Below are 20,396 nucleotides of genomic sequence, written 5' to 3'. Positions count from 1 at the left end.
GAGGAAGCAGTCAGTTTACAAAGAGAAGAGCTCTCTTCTGATAACAGGAATTTCACAAGTATCACTTTTAACAAACTTGTCTGCCCTTTTCCCTTAGGACACGCCAGACCTCACCCCATGTCAGGAATGCTATACCTTGTTTACTAACACCTATCAATTAACCCAACCATAACTCTCCCAGAGACTTGCTTCTCCACCGCTGCTCCCATCCTATGTCACTCCCCCTGGGACAAAGTACCCCTGCTGTCTCAATGCAAGACAGAATTCATTCAAAAGTGAAAAGGCTTTTCCCCCCCTTCATGCTCTCCTTCTCCTAAACATTTCTCCCTGTGTCCCTCCCTGCCACAAAATCTGGTCTTTCTCTCTACAACTCATACAACTATTTAAACGTCTTACACATTCTTCAAGCCAGGCACATGACACTCAGGTGCTACTCTGAGGAGCACCACATAGACACCTACAGAAATAGAAACACCAGACAACTTCCAGCTGAAGAGAAGCATTTGGCAATTCATGACACTCAACCTGCTCATCGTACCAGCTTGGAAACTTCAAAAAATCTCATATTTTTCACGTCTCCAAAATCGGTCTCTGAGCATTGTTAACTTCCTCAGCAAGCTTGGCCTGATTAAAGCATCTCAGCCACATCTGAGACTTGGGATAGTTAAAAGCAACAACCATTACACTCTGGCTTTAAATGGTACTTTTCCCTAGCAGCACTTTTTACCTCTGTATCTACCGCTGCACACTGTCCCTCCAAGCTGAGGTTTCAGAAGTACTTGAAAAGGCTTCCTCCAGCCAATGGTTTTGGGACGTCTGGCAGATGAGTGTTGAGTCTTGCCCACCTGTAGCACCTCATGTGTCCTCCCTCCAGCCAGCAGTTATTCCTCTGAATAACTCCTGGCCTATATGCAGTTCCCAGTGAAATATCAACATGCAACACTGAAAATTACAGGTTTTGACCACACATATGTAGACCAAATAGAGGGCGAGGCAAGCAAAAACCACTCTGAGACAACCCAAACTGACAGGCCACTGAGTGAGTCATGCTGCCCAGAGTCAACAGAAAAAATTCTTGTTTTCCTTCCTCTGTAGCCGGAAGCATGGAGTATTTCCTCTCTCCCTCTTTTCCTGTGAGTTTTCCAGTGAAGGTCACCATTTTTTGGGGGGAAGGGGAAATTTCAGAGTTACAAACCCTAAAGATTTAGAAGCATTTGGAGGAGAGGCCGGTATGAGACTGTCATGCTGAGTGACTGGGAGGAGACAGACTCACAGATGACACAGATTTTGTATGAGCCCAGTTATTTGGGATATCCTGATCCAACCAGTTCACTTTCGAAACCTAACCTGGCTTGTAGCAGTAGCAAGACTTTTCCTGTCTTCATCCTTCCTTCCCACAGGACTCCTTCAGGAGTTAACTGTTTGTAAGTATCTGCTGAGGTCACTATACCACCAACCAACACAGAATCCCAACATGGGTAAAAGTATTAAACCAAAGGAAGGGCACAACTGTGCTTGCACTGAGATGCAGGCACTTTTCATAAAATGTTCTGTACTTTCTACCAGTGTTACAACCTGTAAAACCACCTTCGGACTACATCTGGGCAAAGTATTTTAGATTATTACTATTACAGAATTTTTGGACACAAACAGCCGCCTCTCCATGGACAAAATGGAACTACTACATCAAAAAATGAACTAGACTAGATACAAGCTGTTAAGGTGTCCTTGCATTGGCAAAACCAAATGAATAAACACACAGTAATGCAAATAAATAAATATATATATTAAAATAATAATGTGTAACAATAAAAACACCTAGGGCTTTTCCAGTTTCCTTAAATTTAATAATCTCAAAAACATGTAAAGAATAGTAGAAGAATTTGGTGTTTACCGGACAAATAAGCAATTGCTAATTTTTAAATGTGATCAATTAAGAACAACAAATAATCTGGGTTAAAAAAAAATTCAGCACTACTTTTCTTTGGGTCTACTGCATAATTTCTGCAATTTTACAAACTACATCTTGGGTAGTTTTCTCTCCCTAGTTGCTTCTTTAGGTCTTGATCACCCACCAAACAAGTCTTTGAGGAACCTAGCCTCCAGGATATTAGGACAAATTCCTATTCCTTTTATGTAACCCTCTAGCAGTGGAGAGAGAAACTGCAAACATAATACACTCTTTCACTGTTATCAAATGGTGTACGTAAGAGACTCCTTTATGCACGAAAATCAGGCTCCATAACTAATAGGTTCTTGAGAAGTAGTAGTGAAACCATGTTTACAACAAATACTGTCTAACATATATATACTATAGATATATATATAAATATAGTACAACAAGCAGAGCAAAATTGACTATCACTTGTTTTGCACCACAGTATCTTAAGATACAACTTTTTAACTGCAGTGCAGTCTCCTAAATGTGAAGTTGGGTAACACTATTTGGAACGAGTAGAACACTTTTTAAATTCCAGCAGTCCCATGAGAATCATTGGAAGACTCCAAGAAACTGCCTTGAACACCATAAAATGTGGAAAACATAAAACACACTACTGCATGGCAGTAAGAAAGAACACAATGCCATGTTACTGACAAGACAAAGAACATGTTTTACCCTGAAAGTTTCATCCTAGTTTGCCTTCATGAGCATACAAAGTCAGAACTGGATAAAATCATCCACTTTCACTCTTCAGCATCAAAGAGACAAAGGCCTGGTACTTCTCCCTCTGTTCCAACTTGAAATTTAAAACTTGAAGCTTGGTTTCAAGTGACAGGCAGAACCAGGAGAGTGAAGTCTACAGCTGAGCGACTCTGTGTGCCAAACCAACCTTGCAAAAATCAGCAGCAGGCTGTATGCAGTGACCCGGACAGAAAACAGGGCCGTGTGCTCGGGCAGCTGCAGCAGCAAGGCATTCACCAGCTTCCCCTCCCAAGCCCGACTCACCACCACAGCACCTCTGCCCGACTGGAATCCAGTGTCCAAAGGCGGCAGACAACCATTTCACTAAAACCTTGGGTTTTTTCCTTCTCCTTGCTTACTCTGGATTACCAGGATCAACATAAGCCGGAGGAGGAGGGCCGGCTGCAAACTCGGCATCTGCTCTGGAGACAGCCCCAGCCTCATGTGCCAGCAAAACTCTCTCCCTATCCATCCGCCGGAGATTTGCCGACACAAGGGCAAAGTGGGATTAGGGCCGCGGCAAACATTTGCCTGTCAGCACTTTACAGCGGGGTGAGGGCACGGACACGGGTTTTGTTTGGTTTCCAGCAGGGTGACTCCGCTCCCCCTGCAGCTGCAGGAGGGCAAAAAACAGAGGGCAGTGCTGATGTCGGCCGAAACTCAGTGCTCACCGGGAGACATGATGACACTTTAGGGGACAAGGTCTAGATGGTGGCCCTGAGGGACAGGGACCCCCGTTCGAGGGGGCTCCCAGGAAATGACAGCCAGCATCCAGCCCACCCCGGGCTGGTGAGCCCCTGCCATACCCGCGCTCACCCCGCCGCTGACCGGACCCGAACACCCCCTAAGGCGCCCAGCAACTCTCTCCCAGCCGGGGCTCCTCCCCTCGAAGCCGAGCTCGGCGAGGCAACAAGTGGAAGCCGCTGAAGTTACTTCCCCCTCTCCCCGACAGCTCCCTCCGCCCGCCGCCGCCTCCCCGCCCCCGCCCCCGGCCCCGGCCCCGCCGCACTCCCTCGGGGCTGTGTGGGAGGGGTCGCTCGGTACCTGCGCCGCCGCCGCCACCGCCGCCGCCATGTCGCGCAGAGGCGGCCCGGGGTGAGGCTCCGGCGCTCCCCGCCCGACTACAACTCCCGTGAGGCCGCGCAGGGCCGCCCCACACCCGGGGCGGTGTCTGGCCGCAGCGCCGGGGTGCCCGGAGGTGGCGGGGACAGAGAGCCGCGGGGAAACCTGAGGGGTTTGGAGCGGCTTTGGGGGAGAAATCGCCGCTTTCGGCTACAGCTACAGCGTTGAGGCTGTTTCCTTTCGGGGAGGCTGGTATTTCTGGTGCCCTCACGCAAGGGCGCTTCTTACAGAATCACTGAGTTGTTAGGGTTGGACTGGACTCTGGAGACGCCGACCCAGCCCCCCTGGCAAGGCAGAGTCACCTGGAGCAGGTGACACGGGAACGCGTCCAGGTGGGTTTGGAATGTCTCCAGAGGGGGAGACTCCGTGGCCTCCCTGGGCAGCCTGTTCAGTGCTCTGCCTCCCTCAGTGTGAAGTTCTTCCTCACGCTGAGCTGAAACTTCCCTGTGTTTTGGCTTATGGGTATTATCCTTGGCCTGTTGCTGGCCACCACTGGAAAAAAAAAAAACCAAAACAACTTAATACATTTAATCTTTAGTATAGTACTGACTGTTTGCTTATTCTACATGTGAGTTTTCTTTTTTATCTTTTCTTTTTTGCTCCTCATTTGCACATCAGTTCATCAAGCTCTTTGCACAGACAACTGAGGCAAATATGAAAGTCAGGCATGATAAATCTGATATGCAGCGGATTTCCCCTCTCTGCTCTTGCCACTTGAAAGAAAATTCTCATCCTCATCCCTAAACTGAAAAAATGAGAGGACATAATCTCAAAGTGTGCCAGGGAAGGTTTAGATTGGGCATTATGAGCAGTTTCTTCACAAAAGGGGTGATTAGACACTGGAATGGGCTGCCCAAGTAGGTGGTGGAATCACCATCCCTGGAGGTATTAAAGGAAAGACTGGACGTAGCACTCAGTGCCATGGTCTGGTTGACATGGTGGTGTTTGTTTGGTCGTGGATTGGACTCTGTCTCAGAGGTCTTTTTTAACCTAATTAATTCTGTGACTCTGTGAGACATATGGAGAGATCAGTATGTCCACATAAAGTAAGAGACTGGGAGAAAGCAGGAGTGAAACTGGAACAAGAGGTTGCTTCCTGAGACAGGGTGTGGGGTGGTAGAGGGGCACAGGGTTCCTAACACTTCTGGCACCAGGCTCCTTCTACAAGCAGGCTGTTTCCTCTTTTCAGATTTTATCCCTCCCATAATGCATATAATTCTCTAAAAGGGCATTTCTTTCCCAGTGCCTGAAAAAGACTACGCTTGTTTTGCACATGAGGTGCAAACTTGAAAAACTTCCTTTGCTTTTTTTCCCACATTGCTGTGGTAAATAAACAATTTTAAATTAAACTTGTGGGCAAGCAGTTTGTCATCAGTCTTCGCCACAATGCTTGTGACTTTGTTAGTGTCATAAACATCAGCTTAAGCTGAAGATCAAAGCATCAAATTTTCAAGAGTCTTGAGGAAATACATGTAGTACATGGCCACTGACATGTATCATCCTTCACACGTAAGAATGACTAAGTGACCTTAAGTTTTGGTGATTAATCTTCATCTAATGTATTTTTTTTGACTAGCTCAAAAGCATTTAAGTGCCCTCAGAAATGCAGGTTATAGGGCTACACGTGTTGCAGGCACATGACTTGTGAAATGCCGTGGGATGTCTTACAGTGTTTGGACCTTCAGGCTTACTTTTCTTGGCACGCTTTGCTGAATCATGCAGCAGCGCCAGGAGCATCTGCTGAAAATGAGTGTTTGTTTTCCATTGATCTCTAGGCAACTGGGTGTCTTCCAAAAGTAATCTCAGGGTCATCAGACACAAATAAGGATAAATCAAATCCCATGTAATTTCACTGCACTGGATTTTATTTTACAAATTTTCAAAAAGTCTGTGTGGAGTTCTACTTTTCACCCAAAAATAATCAATTAGAATGGATTGTTCATCTTTTTAGTGAGGTAGTAACAAGCTACTCTCAGAAATATTTCATTATTGATGTTAATTATTGAATTATTGCCTGTTTATGTACATATCAATTTCTTCAGAGAAAAAACATGCTGTTTCCAACTAGGTCCACAGCTGATCAACAATTCCTTAAAATTTTCCATATTTCCTCATTTCTTAGTGATAGAATATGTTAGAGATCTTTCCTTTTTGGAAGGTGCACTAGGAAAAAACCAAACACATTGTCTGCTCCATGCATGTTGCTTTCCTATATGTTTACTTTGATAAAATGTATTGATTAACTTCTTCATAAGCCATGATGGCCTAGATGGGAATTATTTTCAATTTTACTAGCCAGAAAAGGCACTGTCAGTCATCCCACCAAAAGGAAATCCTTTGCTTGGAAAAGTCTTTTCACTGTGTATTAGAGGTAGCCAACTCAATCAACTAAAACAACTAAATTGCTGATTAGTGGTCTCCTATGCATAGAAGATGAGTACTTCATGATGGTCTCTGAGTATGTGTCCATAGAATGTGTCCCTTCCATCTGTCTGATGTTGTTGTTATATGTGCTACATGTTTTTAAATTTTTTTTGCAAGAGTTAATTGATGTTATATAATTACTGGAAGGGCTTTGTTTCTGCTGGCACTTGAGGTGTTTTATGAGGGTAGCTAACTCCCAGTTTCCCTGGTCACCCTCAGTGGATTAACACACCATTGTAGCTAGACTGAAAAACAGCCTGCTGTTCATCATCAGAAACCTTCTGTGACTGTGGGGAGAAAGCTTTGGAAGCACTTTTTATATTTGTTTGCATTCTGTTTTGAATAGGTGGACAAATAACTGTCAGTAGTTATAAAGCTGGGAGTAGGCAACATAAAAAGAACCAGTAAAGCTCTGGAAAACATCTAGAAGCAAATATGGCATTTTAGACAAAGTGGCTGAGGAGCTTGGAATTGATATTCTGCTAAATATCAGGCCATCTTCTGAGACTGACTGCCACCAGAGCACATCAGATTTAGGAGCTATCACTGATCAGAACTGGCTGCATTTCACTCCTGTGTGGACAAAATAGGTGCCAAGAATTTTATCTGGTTTGGTGCTGGTTCATCTGCACCAGGAGCAATGTGGGAGAGCCAAGACATAGACTCTGGGCTGTGGAGTTTAAATGAAACATCTATACATCTATATGGGTGGCACAGGGATAACGAACATGTTCTGCTTCTCTTTGTTGGAATAAGGCGGCATTGTTTGGAGGAATGAAGCAAACTAATATGTTTTGGTTTTGTTACCTGAGCAGTTCCTGTATATGGAGAGTACTCCACTCCTCACACTTTTCTTTGTCCTTCTCAGTATTTTGCTTCACTAGAAGAGCAAGGGCATTTTCAGTTGCAGAGTAACCATAAGGAAAAGATAAAATAGAATTTTATTTATGATTTCAATAAACTCAGTATTTCAAAACATTGAGAATATGAAGGTATCCTAACTCTCAGTGAAAACCCTTCTGGCAGTAAAGAAGTACAGGCTGTGCTTTGCTGAAATTGCACACATTTATGAGTCTAATCTTTTCTGATTATGATCAGAAGCAAAATTATCATTGATTTTAGTGGAAAAAAGGTGCTTCCTTAAACATGTCCTTAGAGGTCAGCTTTGGCAGAAATGATCCTGGATTTCAAGTGGACAAAAAGTTGAACACAACACAGGCATATGCCCTTGCAGCAGTGAGGACTAGCTTTTTATGGGCCTGTGCAGCCATCAGGCTGAGGGAAACCTTTATTCCACTATTCTCATGGTCACATCTGCAGTAGAATGTGTAGGTTTGGGGCCACCAGTGTAAGAAAGAGATGTTGACTGACTGAAGTCAGCCCTATGGAGGATCACCAAGGTGGACAGGGAGTTGGAGCACATGACATATAAGGACACTAAATTGGCTGGGATATGTTTAGCCCCAGGAAAAAAAACAAGGTTTAGGGGAGATCTGATGGCTCTTTTCCGTTCTTTAGTGTGAAGACACAGAGAAGGCAAGGGAAAAGCAACATCACCAGGTTGCAGCAAAATAAATTTTGTTTGTGTAGAAGCAAAAACATCAACATAAGATTTATTAATCATTGCAACAAGGAGCCAGAGGAGTTATGGAGTCCATGTTCTTGCAGGTTATCAGTCTGACCAGATAAAACCCTGAGTGACCTTGTCTGATCAGGAAGATAAAACTTCTGTGAGCAGCATGGAGCAGTGGATCACCTCGAGAAGTCTCTTCCATGCTAAATTAACCTATGAAAATTCGCAATTACTTCTTCAATTGAAAATACCTGGTTATCAGAGGCTGAGAACAATAGTCACAGGGTAGAATTCCATTGAATTTCTGAATGTTTATTAGTACTACTTCATTATATCAGGAGGCAGCATATCTATATTCTGAGTTACTTTCATTATGGCAGCAATTACAGTTATTACAGTTGGGTAAGATAAAGAATTCTTTTTACATACTCAGATACACTGTAACAAAATATGCTGAAATTACAAACAGGTTTAAATAATTTGCTAAAAACTGGGCAAAGCAGGATCATTTATCATTTCAGTCTTTGTGCTTCTATTATAATTCTCAACTTTGCTTTAGACAGATATAAAATATATGAACAGTAAAGATTTCACAGTCATGTGGCTCTAGGACAATGAGTTGAATGACAGCTTGTTGAAATGATGCACCTGTGACTCATGGTCACAGTATTTTCCTCTTGTGGAGATTTGCTGGTACCAGTGAAGTTGTCATGGTTTACCAGAATAGAAGAAATTGGACTAATTTGTTCAATAGGTTATCTTCAATAAGTTATCTCTTCAATAATTGAGAGTACTCAAACTCTCAAACCCAGCCCAAACTCTTTTGAAGCCACATTCATTTCAAATGTGTGTTATCAGGAAGCAATAGCCAAAGGCTGGTCTCCACCACAGCCAGAAAAAATTACAACTTCTATCTTTCCATGGTTTGTCTGAACACAAGTGAATTGGAACCCTATAGAATTTATGAGTCCCTTTTTTAATTTTTCACATTTTAGACAGTAGCTGTGTTAAGTGAGATACCAGGACTGATCTGTTCAGAAAGGTGCATCTGATGATAAGGGACATGATACGAACACTTCGTTTTGGCAGCTAAACTGAAGCACAAACTAAAAACTATGGGCAAGCCCTAGGAAGACTGTATGGGTCCATGTCATATACGTTCACCCCATTCTTACGCATTTCCTTAGGTATTCTAGCTTCTGAGTATAATCAGAAATAGGATATTGTATTATGGGCCTGAGTTTCTGCTTTTTGTAAACTACGCAGCAGCTGTGAAGAATCTGTTGTCTGCTCCAGATAATCTTTAGAGATCAAATGAAATAGTGGGGAAATAGCATAGACATTTTAAGGCAGATGTCTGAAAAGCCAAATTGTTGCTTAGAACTGTTGCTAAACCGGTGCTTAATGCCACTGCAAAACTACCTTGGCTTTCTATATAAATGCTGGGAAATTAAATATTCTTCTTTCCAGGGATTTTGTCATTCAGCTACACTGGAATATGCACTATAAGTTACACTGCCTGGCGTAAAAAATACTTATTGAGCTAGAATGAAGAAGGATATCAGTTTATCTTAAAAAAAAAAACAAGAAAACCCCAAAAGAACCAAAAACCCAGACATCAATTTTACAAATAAAACAAGCCATTTTTTTCCTACTATTTAAAAAGCCATTTGTTCTTGCACTATAACTTATTCATAAGCTTAAGTGTTCTCAGGACTGTGGCAAAGGGAGAAAAGAAGGGAAAGAGCAATTAGAGGCAAATATACTCCTGCTCCGTTCAAGAGATGAGCTGTTGATCTGCTGCAATCATCTGAAATGATATTCAAAGCCTGGAAGAATCCTGTGGCAAAGAGCAGTAACAGAAGGGAAACTATTATCATAGTGAAGTATCTGTTTAACAGCTTGTGTTCCTTCTAAGGCTCTACCAAAGTTTCAATTTCAGACCCCAAAGATTACTTTTACACAAAGCTAGTTTTATATATATTTATCTGCCAAAAGGTAGAAGAACATCTGCCCTGAGAATTTCAGAAACTCAGAGGTCTTGTAGCTGTTGTCAGGACAGTTAATCCAGAGACATCCTCCCCGCCCTCCCCCCCCAAAAAAAGGACCAATGAGTACACTGATAAACAGTGAAAAACATTAAAATTTACAAAGATACCTAGGTGTCCATTGCTATATACAATCCATACAATATGTAAGTATCCACTGCAATATACAAGTATTTTAAGTCGGGTAAGAAAGAGATATGCAACAAGTTTTACATTAAAACCTGATGTTTTAATACCCAAAGAAAAAAAGCTATTTTTGTTTCTTTTCAAAAGAGTATAAATGAGAGAAAACCCATCTCACTGTGCAAAAAATTGTGAACTTAAGACTTTCAGGCAAGTGAAGTAATTTCTTGGCATTCTCATCTCTTTATCCCACTGCAAATACATTTTGCTATTTTCTATACACAACATGTTTGCAAAGAGTAAATTTGTGTGTCTTTCTGAGGGAAGCACCTCTAAGAATTAGAGGCTATCCATGACATGCAAAATCTGAAAGTTTATTCAGGATTAGTCATAATAATTAGGTCTTGCTTCAGTAGACAGATGTCCCTTCATGCTGGAATTTGCCTTCATAGCAGGTCATGGGGCTGGAGGTTTGACCATTGCTGCAGTGTAAACACAGACTGCATAACTGTGCCAAATGCCTCTTGAACTTGACTCCAACAAATACATAGAGCACAGGGTTGAGGCAGCAGTGGGAGAAAGCAATTTTACGGCTGATGTGAAAGGCAAGGTTGGAGTCTTTCACATATTGACAGGTAGGTGGTGGAAAAGTAGTCAGAAAGCTGAGGATGTTGTAGGGTGCCCAGCACAGGAAAAAAGCCACCACAATAATGAGGATGAGTTTCACAGTTCTGTACTTTCTGCGAGATCTTGCTCTAAGCAGGATTATGAGTATCTTGAAGTAACAGAATACAATGACTCCAAAGGAAAGCAGGAAGAGTACATTTCTCACATAAATGTCCACCTTTTTCCAATTCCCGTCAGCATAATCACAGAACCTCCGTTCTTCCAAGCCTTCTTGCACTGTGGTGTGAATCACCTCAGGAACCACAATTAATGTGCTAACAGTCCAAACAGCCAAGGACACCAGGACACCACAACACTGAGTCTGGGATCTCAGAGTTGAAAGGGGGTTCACTACAAACAAGTACCTCAGGACAGTCATGAGAGTCAAAAAGAAAACACCGCTGTAGTAGCCAATGGAGAAAATAGCATTTGATGCTTTGCAAAGGAACTCACCAAAAATCCATCCGAAGGACTGGTCCACTACCCAAAAAGGCAGCATGCAGGAGAAGACTAAATCAGAGACACAGAGATTCATGATGAAGATGTTTGTTAAAGATGTAAGGTTTTCATATTTCAGTAGGGTCCATAACACCAAAGTGTTTCCTAGCAGACTGAGCAAAAATACCAGAATGTAGAGGACAGCAGTGAGATAGATGTTAAATGTGAAATAGTCACCCATTTCACAGACGTTGCTTTCATGAGGGTATTCATATGAGTAATTATAATCGAAATAATATTCTTCTTCCATTTGTCTGTGCAAATCTTGTGCTGTTCTCCAGCAGCTACTTCAAAGGACTGCAACAAATCTTTTGTGAAAATCAACTCAGTAACTAGACTCCGACTGTGGAGGCTCATGTTTTAAGACAGAAAAAGCAGCAGTGAAACTAGTAATTTTTCCTGGCTTGGGGAGACAAAAGACTCATTTCTTTTTATGACTAGAACATGTACAGGTAGATACTAAAGACTTACTGCAAAGCACACAAATCTTAAATACTTAACAAGTCAGAAACTCAGATGTTTCTGAACCAAAATGTTTGGTGACTACTGTCAATTAATTACTAAATTTCTACTATATGAATGCACTTTTTTTTTTTTGATGTAAATATCTCTGGTGCCAAGACTTTCCAATATGCTACCATTTTTTCAGTTTTCTGGAATGGTATCCAACTCCTAAGCACTTCTCTGTATAGATGATTCTTTGTCACCAAAGTTCAGCACTGCATAAACCCAAAAAGCTGAGCAGTACCAGTAGCAACAACTGTAAGCACTAAGAGCGGGAAAAGCCAGGTTTGTTACAGATTTTTGTCTTGAGGTTTGTTGATATCTAAACATCTCGAAGCTGTGGCAGAAGCATCATCATGCTGGGTGTTCTGTGCACCTCTCTGGCCTGATGATTTTCAGGGATGCAATGGGAGCAGAGATCACATCACAGTCCTTTTCTGGGAGTGCTTCCTGTCTGTCTATATGCAGGCAGGAATTTAATCCCAGGTGGATGGTGAGTTGAAACTGGCCAACACGATCAAAAGTTAGTGGGACTGGGAATATGGCATACAATCAGGTCACAATGGCCTAATTTCTTTATGAAATTAAGCTTAAAAATAGGCACAAAAAAAAATCAGTAATGCCTCTGACTAGTGGTTTAAAGTCTAAATTAATTTTATCCTAGAAGAAGACTTATCTGCAATACCATGTTTTGGATCCTGTTTTGACTGAAGCTAGTGAGAGACCTGCCGCCAAGTTCCTTCAAAGTAGCACAGTTGCAAGAAAGAAGCCCCACAGCTCAGGCCAAAATTGTGCTAGTGACATTTTCCTTTTTTAATTAGTGAAGGCAGAATTTGCCTGCTACAGCTAGACAAAGACAAGCTGTCTTTGGAGGACAGGAGAGCTATGTCTACACCAAGAAAGCATGTCAGGGAGCACTTCTGGCTGCCAGAATTTAATGCCATCTGTGGGGATAGGTGGTCCAGGTAAGCCAGAACATGAGACAGGCAGGACAGGACCGGGTCCATCTATCCAGTGGGTTGTGATCAGTGAGTTTTGGAGGCAATGGATGTGTAGGATTCAGTACTGTGACAGCAAGTGGCCCTGGAACATTTACCACCAGAGTCACTTTCTAGAAATATGGAAATAACTGGAAATATGTTTGTGGCCCTCAGTTTGTACAATGTTGCAGTTTTCAGGTATGCAGGGTAAGTCCTTGCAAAGGCAGTCATCCTTTCTGGTTTTACATGATAATACAGACAACACTTAAGAAATGAATAGTTTAGATTGAGGTCCTAACCATCATTGTGTCCTGTTTCAGCTCAGGCTGGGGTATGCTGCTCTCTAGCAGCTGTCCTAAGGGAGCAGAGAAGCCTCTGTGAATGATCAAGGTTCTCCAGGGATGAGAGGACAGCACTAACCAGTGTCTTCACCATTTAGTCTTTCCTTTTGTGCTGACCATACAGTGACAGCAAGCCCCAGGGCAGGTCTGCCCACAGTCCAGGAGCTACACAGCCAGCAAGGCTGCTCCTGATCTCTGCCACAATTGCTGCTGGCCCCTGACATAAAAACCTTCTCACAAAGACCTCAGCCCTGATGACTGCCTCTGCCTGGGAAGTATTTTGACTTGCTCATGTCCTTTCTCTCATCTCATGCTGTTCTGCTCTTCATACCCCTGCTGCAGGATAGGCAGTGGTTAGAGAGCAGGTATCTGCTGGGGAGCTTTGCTCACCCTCCTGCTTGCTGTCAGGGCTGAGCAATACTTGAAAGGCAGAAAGCACCATTTTGAAAAGGTGTTTTGAGATTATGTCAGATAACAGGTAAGTGCCAAAATAAAAAAGTATACCAACACATCTATTTTCTTCACAGTTAAGATAATAGGAGATGGTAAATAGTTTCTGCAGTCCAAACAGTCTCTATTTTTCTCCATCTTCCCCAAGGACACTGATGCTGAGTGTGCAGTCACTTGATTCATGCTGGCAGATAGCTGTGATTGGAAACCCTGTTGGTAACTCTTGCTATTTCTGTCTCCAAATTTCCATATGCCTTGGCATCCTACCCACCTGACTCAAAAAGCTGTGTCTTGCACTTTGGCAGGAGCCAGAGGAATGCTTGGTTACATGAGGACAGGTATCCTCTCTCTGATTTTGTGTCCGGCATTTCCAGAGAACACAGGAAAATGCTTCTGTGAGGTAGCTTGTTCCTGGTTGATTTTTTAATGCTTCCAAGTTAGCTCTTGGATAATGCCACATTTCACAAAACAAATTCATGCAACATATGTTATCTTACCTCGTTCAGGCTCCATGAAATTGCAAATGGAGGCTCCAGTCTACAAAGCATCAGACCTTGTGGATGGTTGATCAGGATTATATGCTCTGATATTATGTTTCTACCAGCTGAGAAGCCCTACATCAGGTCAGTGATGGTAAGGAGAACCTTGCAGGAACCTAAGGCACTTAGATCTCCTCCTTTGCACCTCAAAACTCCTTAAATCAAAACCTATCTTTTTGTTCTACTGTATTTTATCTCCCCCCTTTCAATTCTACAAGTAAGAAAAGCTGTGTATGGATTTTCAGTTAAGATATATGTAAAGGAGATAAAAAATGATGTGATTGAGTCGACAGGTAAAAAATGTGTCAGTGTCACACAAGAAATAGAAATCATGCAACTGTTTTCAATGTATATGTAATGGTACAAGGGACAGCAGAAGTTGGTTGAAAGATGGAAATTACCTTAATTTCAGTTGCCAGGACAAATAGGAACAGAGGGAAAACACATCATACAGTTCTAGCCCTTCTGAAGAGCACTCAGCAAGGCATTCAACATTCATTTCACTCTTGTCCAGAAAAACTGCTTCTCCGGAAGCCTTCATTTTCTAGCAGGGCTGTGCTTTGTCTTGGAGCATCATATTTAAAAAAGGATTCTAATACAGAAATGAGGAAATGATACTTCTAGGGACCTCCAGTTCAATTTTCTTTTTCTCTGAAAGTTCAGATAGACTTCTGTCAGCTGAAGGTACATATTGTTCATCAGTTTATTTCATTTTCAAACTGAACATTTGAAAGAGCAGCTAGGAGGAGTTGTCTGCTCACTTTGCAGTCAGTGGAGGGAGAGAGAGGCACTGGCAGGAGTCACATCAGCCCCCAGCCTGTGCTCTACCAGTCTCCTCCCCAGACAGAGGCAGCAGAGACAGCCCCCTTTAAGAAGATTCCTGGCATTTACACAGACAAGCTGACGTTAATCTCATCTTATTTGGAAAAGACAAGGGGGTTGCAATAGAGAGGAGCCCCTTACCATAAGGCATGCACTGATGACATTTTTTTATTCACTTTATTTGAAAAGCCTCTGGGCTTCACAGCTTGTTCTCCACATTTCTTAGGGAAAAAAAATTAGATGTTTTTGCAGGCTGGTTTACACAGGCAACAAACGTTGACACATAAAATAAATTTCTGTTCCCCTAAACTAAATTTATCTGGTAGCTGCTTCCTTAGCCAATCTCTTGTTCCAGATTGAGATAGGAAGAAAAAAACCCAAATGTGACCTTTTCTGGCAGGAAGATGCTTTAGTTTTTCAAACAGGTTTATGGAGCAGCCATTTAATCTAAGGAAACTAAAAAATTATAAATAAAATTTCTCCTTCCCTAACTACGACTGGTATCTGTCTTGGAGCACAGCCTCGGAGTCACACGTAGGAGATGGACAGGAAAGTCCTGGAAGTCATGACAGGCAGGTAGACTTGGTCCAAAGCACAAGTGTACTCTGGACAGTGTGGTCTGTGCTGGTGGATGAACTTTTTGTCTACCTTAGAGGAAATTTCTACATGATAACAAACTCTTCCAGGACATGGCTAAAGCAAAAGGTCAAGATAAAGTGAAAAGTCAGTAGGAATTCCCTTGTCTGATTCATTTTTGCAAAGCCTCAAGAAGCCTAGCTCATCAAGGAATCTCTTACCCTGTTTTTAAAGCAAAACTTTCTGTTGGGTTGGGATCATTTTCTGAGACCAATGCTTCCACTCGTGTCCCATGGGTTTCACGAGGCAGGTAAAACACTCACAGTCAGCCCAGAATCTTGGTGGCCTCCTGTTCCCCCTAACCTCTATGTCTCAGTCCTTGCCATCAGCCCTGTGATAACCACAATCTATGGAAGCAGAAATATCCCAAGTGAAGAGTCTGGAACCCATCCCAAAACACACATTTGAGTTCAAATTTCCATCCTAACTTGGCAGCCCCTGGCTTGGACAAGAGCACCCTTTGCTGGGTTAAGAATTGTCTGGATGCCCGGGCCCAGAGAGTCATGGTGAGTGGTGCCACATCCAGCCAGTAGTGCTGTCCCACAGGGATCTGTTTTGGACTGAGTCCTGTTTAATATCTTTATTGATGATCTGGGTGAGGGGACTCAGTCTACCACTAGCAAATTTGCAGTTTTATTGTGCTAAGGATGGTCAGAAAGGACGTGGTGCCGGCAGCTGGGCAGCAGCTGTCCAACAGAGCACAGGCAGGAGCAGCCTTGGCCAAAGAGGTTTGTGTGAAAGTGGAGGTGGTTGGTATCCTGCCTGTGGTTTTCTGCAACAGGCTTTGTGCCAGCAGGATTGCAGCTCTGGGTGTTCTCTATTTTCCCCTAGGGCAATGGCAAGGAGAAATCCAGCCCCTTAGTTTGGTGGGATGGTGCAAAGGAGAACATTTCTCCCTGCTTGCAGCCAGGCAGGATTTGGCCATGGTTCTCCTGGTAGTTCATGCAGGGACGGGGTAAGTAAGCAAATCTGCAGGATGATAAGAAGTAGTCCTTTTGGTAATAACTGGCTGTGAGGAAATAGAAAAAAGGAGCTTTCTGGGATTTTTTGAGTGGAGAAATTATCAATTTGTTTCTACAGTGTAGACAAGTGAGAGTTTAAATGCATTTCTTGCAAGCAAAGAGCTTGCATTGATCTCTGTGTCTGACATGTAATTCTGATTTTTCTTAATAGCAGCACTCCTGACAGGCCCCGAACACCAGCCCATTTCTCTTTGCCAGACAGCAGGGACATGGTATACTCCTTTCCCATCTGCTCCATAGAGAACAAAAATGCTCCATTATTTGGCCATGAAAAAGAGCATCACTTTGTTTCCTAGTAGCTGGGTTTCTTGGCAGTTGAAACCAAGCAAAACCACTTCTTATTTTTCCTGCTAAAGCAGAACATATCTGCAGGTTTCTGCTGCCAACAAAATGTTGACCCCTCCCCATCTCTGTGTGCAGATGTACACATATCCTCCTGACAGTATACTGGACGATGGGGCTGTCCTTGAGAGATCTCACCAGTCACTGCACTATATTTAAATAGCAAGCTTAGAGCTGAACAAGGAGTCTGATAAGTAAAATGTGTGTATAGAAGCTGCCTATTCCCTCACAGGTTCTTATAGACAAAAACAACTATTAAGACAAAGGAGCACATCACAGTTCTGGGAGAAATAACCTTGTGTTTCTCTAAAGCTTAGCAAAATTCAAGCCTCCACATAAAGTTCATGAACTCATTTTTATGGCTCAGAGACAACATGAAGAATAGGGTTTTATTTTTCTACAAAATTCCATTCTACTGGTGTATTTAAGCTATACCACCCTTTCTATTGTTTTTCCCAGGAGGATTATAAGCCATATGTCCAAAGAATTTGTGTACTGCATTTTGGGTGGGATTTCCAGTGTTCCTGCTGGGCCCATTGCTGCAGGAATGATTCTGAAACAGATGGAAATTATGCTGACAGCCACTGATGTGACCAGTATGTACAAGGGGATGCTGCTCTGCTCCTGAGGCTCCTAACTGCAGGCCTGGGATGTGGCCTGGGGAGAGATGATGGGGGGCAGCCTCAGCACCTGTGTGTGCAGGCAGAGGGAGGCAGAAGGAGGCAGACGGAGATGGATTAGCAGTGCCGCTGCAAGGAGCCCAGGTTTGTCACAGAGTCTGTCCTCTTCCCTGGCACTGCAGGCACAATCTGGTTTTATTGACTGTTAAGTGGGCTACCTCATATCAGACCATTCCCACTCATGACGCCATTCTGATGCTGAAGTCCCAGAGACTTGCAAGGCTTTAGCCAAAGGGAGAAGGGGAAAGAGAGAAAATCCTACCCACTGAGCCATGTTTGCACAAAGTGAAAGGCTGGGTGTAATGTAAGGAGGCAAACAACATAGAATCATAAAATGTTAGGGGGTTGGAAGCGACCTTAAAGATCATTTAGTCCCAACCCTCCTGCCTTGGGCAGGGACATGTCCCACTAGACCAGGTTGGTCAATGCCCCATCCAACCTGTCTGAACACTGTCAGGGTTGGGGCATCCACAGCCTCCCTGGACAACCTGTGCCAGTGTCTCACCCTCTCAGAGTAAAAAACTTCTTCCCAATATCTAAACTAAATTTCCCCTCTTTCAATTTGTCCCCATTACTCCTTGTCCTATCACTGCAGTTCCTGATGAAGAGTCCCTCTCTGGCTTCCCTGTAGGCCCTCTCCAGATACTGGAAAATTGCTAGGAGGTTTCCACACAATCTTTACTTCTCCAGGCTGAACACCCCCAACACTCTCCGCCTGACTTCATAGGGAGGGTGCTCCAGTCCCCCTACCAATTTTGTGGCCTAATCTGGACTTTTTCCAACACTTCCATGTCCTTCTTTTGTCAGGGATACCAGAACTGTACTCAGCACTCCAGGCGGGGACTCACAAGAGCAGAGTAGAGGGACAGAATCACCTTTCTTGACCTGCTGGACATGCTCCTTTTGATGCAGCCCGGGATTCGTTTGGCTTTCTGGGCTGTGAGTACACTGTTGGCTCATGTTGAGTTTTTCATCAACCATCACAGAACTGTATGTGTCACTGCTGTCTTCTCACCATTTTCTAACTAGTTTTGTTTTGCTTTCCATTTTTTACATCTGTTATGCTTTGCAGAACATCAGAGAGTTTGAGTTTGCCTTATTCACCCCACTTGTACTCACTGGCATCAGCTACTCCCTACCCTGATTCTGGATGGCTCCTTGGCACCCAGACCCAGCTGGGTAAGTACCGTGTGTGCCTCCACCACTCCTAATGGACTGCCCTGGCCAGGCACGCTCTCCCCAGTGTGGAACTCAGCTGAGGCAGCCTTTTCATGTGGATGCCAAAGCAAGACTGAAGAACAAAGGGCTGCAGCCAGGTGAATATATGAAGTACCTCTATGTCCTCTTCTCCACTGGCTGTGTGACGGTCTCTCTGCTGGTGTGAATTGCTACCTGCTCTCTTGAATGGACACGCTGCAGCTCTCACGAAGACTAAAACCTGACTTACGAGCAGCCTCCTGTGCCCAGAGGGATAATGTGCCTCGACATGAGGCAAGTCACGGTATGGCATTTGCCTATCACCAGGACAAATTTGTTTGCTGCTCTGTTGTCCCTGCCTTTTCTCACAGTGGCAGCTGTTCTGTGTTCTGACAGAGGTTTGGATGAGGCAATCTTTGGCACAGATCTCTTGGCACTGCAGACCTGAAGTGCTGCCACTGCCTTGGAGGCACAGCACATCTGAGCACACCTCACTGCTGTTCTACCGCCCCCTCTGCTGCCACCCGTCGGAACTGGCTTCCAAAATTGCCATTCTGCACTGCAGCCTGTGGAGAGGGTGATACTAGAAAACCAGATAAAACAATAAAGGAACAAAAAAAAAACCTCTTTGAACCCCAGGTTCAAAAGAAACTGTTCTGTTCACCACTGACCACTTATTTCCTGTGAGTTTTGGAGAAGATTGTATACAGATTGCATATATATAGTATATGTATGTTCTCTTTGCCCCTCGTGGCCATCTGCTTCTGGAGAGAACCAAAGGCTGGGGCTGTTCTTTGGGTTAAATTTGGAGTAAAAGAAAAGAGGGGCAGGATGCACGGTGGTCAGGACCACAACAGCTTTAAAAAAAAAAAAAAAAATTGCAAGGGAGAAGCAAAAGATTACAAAGGAGAATGGCCTGAGGCTTTATTGGATTGACAACTTGATGGCATCTCAAATGGTGGTCAGGAAGTAGCTCAGTGAGGGGGTGGCTCAGTCAGACTCTGGGAAAACAGAACTGACTGAGGGAAACCAAGGTTTTCATAATTAAAATTAGGTTTTCTACAGAAGGCAGAGTTGGAGGAATTTCGTTGTGCAAGGACATTTCAGGAGCACAGCCAGTTTCCCAACACTCTTTGTCTGATGAGTCAAAGCAAAATAAATCATATTTGATAAAACAGCACCAAAACATAGCACATTCAGAGCATTGTTTACGTTAACAGTGAGGCAATAAATAGCTTGCACCAGAAACAATTGACCACAACCAAGAACATTCCTGTCCTGTTTTAGTCACTACTTCCCCAAACCCCAGCACTTCCTCCTGGTGTGCCGTGCCTGCTCACAGGCTAGAGGCACAGCCCAGGCACAGTGCATCTCTTCAAATATCTTCACCCAGAATAACTGCAACAACAAGGATTTCTCGTGCTGATCCTGCAGTGACTGCGGTTCAGACAGCCCTGGACTGCATTTGGTCTGTGCCACCAGGTGAAATCCATCTCCTGGCAGACAGTCAGTGCATGCTTTCCTCTCAATAGGCTTTTCGGGGAAATCCTTTCATTTGGCTACCCCCGTGAGCACACCTGTTCCTTTCAAAGGTTTGGGCTGGAATACCACTGGCTGAAACATTCAGTCTGAGCCCAGAAATTCTTAAGATCCTTCTAGACCTGGCTTGGTCTCACACTCCCACATCTTTTTCTCTAGCATTTTGCTCATTTGTTTATATTGAAGATTCACTGTTATTACAAGGGG

The 20,396-nt window shown here is 43.5% G+C and overlaps 2 protein-coding genes and 1 long non-coding RNA gene across 11 annotated transcripts in view; 1 reads left to right on the top strand and 2 right to left on the bottom strand.

Moving 5' to 3' along the window:
- Positions 1-3,814, bottom strand: part of FYCO1 (FYVE and coiled-coil domain autophagy adaptor 1) — a 47,857-nt gene extending 44,043 nt beyond the window's left edge. For 3 of the 4 annotated variants that reach the window (XM_058830318.1, XM_058830322.1, XM_058830323.1), the window contains exon 1: positions 3,728-3,814. The gene's annotated coding sequence lies outside the window, so the exon portion shown is untranslated. Of the gene's footprint in view, positions 1-2,947; positions 3,130-3,727 lie in introns of those variants that run through there. The other variant, XM_058830321.1, reaches the window with a different exon arrangement.
- A 135-nt stretch (positions 3,815-3,949) lies between these two features.
- Positions 3,950-19,815, top strand: LOC131575212 (uncharacterized). Of its 6 annotated transcripts, none has more exons than XR_009276734.1 (6): positions 3,950-4,137; positions 13,919-14,045; positions 16,241-16,364; positions 17,233-17,369; positions 18,261-18,392; positions 18,526-19,815. It is a non-coding gene; the product is annotated as an uncharacterized LOC131575212 (long non-coding RNA). The 6 variants fall into 6 exon arrangements; XR_009276735.1 differs by having other exon boundaries at positions 17,233-17,537; XR_009276733.1 differs by having other exon boundaries at positions 13,919-14,035; positions 17,233-18,392.
- Positions 10,100-11,439, bottom strand: XCR1 (X-C motif chemokine receptor 1). The gene has a single exon (XM_058830324.1). The coding sequence runs from the start codon at positions 11,385-11,387 to the stop codon at positions 10,383-10,385; it is 1,005 nt and encodes a 334-aa protein (XP_058686307.1). The 5' UTR covers positions 11,388-11,439; the 3' UTR covers positions 10,100-10,382.
- Positions 19,816-20,396: the final 581 nt, after the last annotated feature.

Source organism: Poecile atricapillus, chromosome 2 (assembly GCF_030490865.1).
Source record: "Poecile atricapillus isolate bPoeAtr1 chromosome 2, bPoeAtr1.hap1, whole genome shotgun sequence".
NCBI classification, from domain to species: Eukaryota; Metazoa; Chordata; class Aves; order Passeriformes; family Paridae; genus Poecile; species Poecile atricapillus.
The sequence above is the reverse complement of the archived record's forward strand: the minus strand, read 5'-3'. Positions and strand labels throughout refer to the sequence as shown.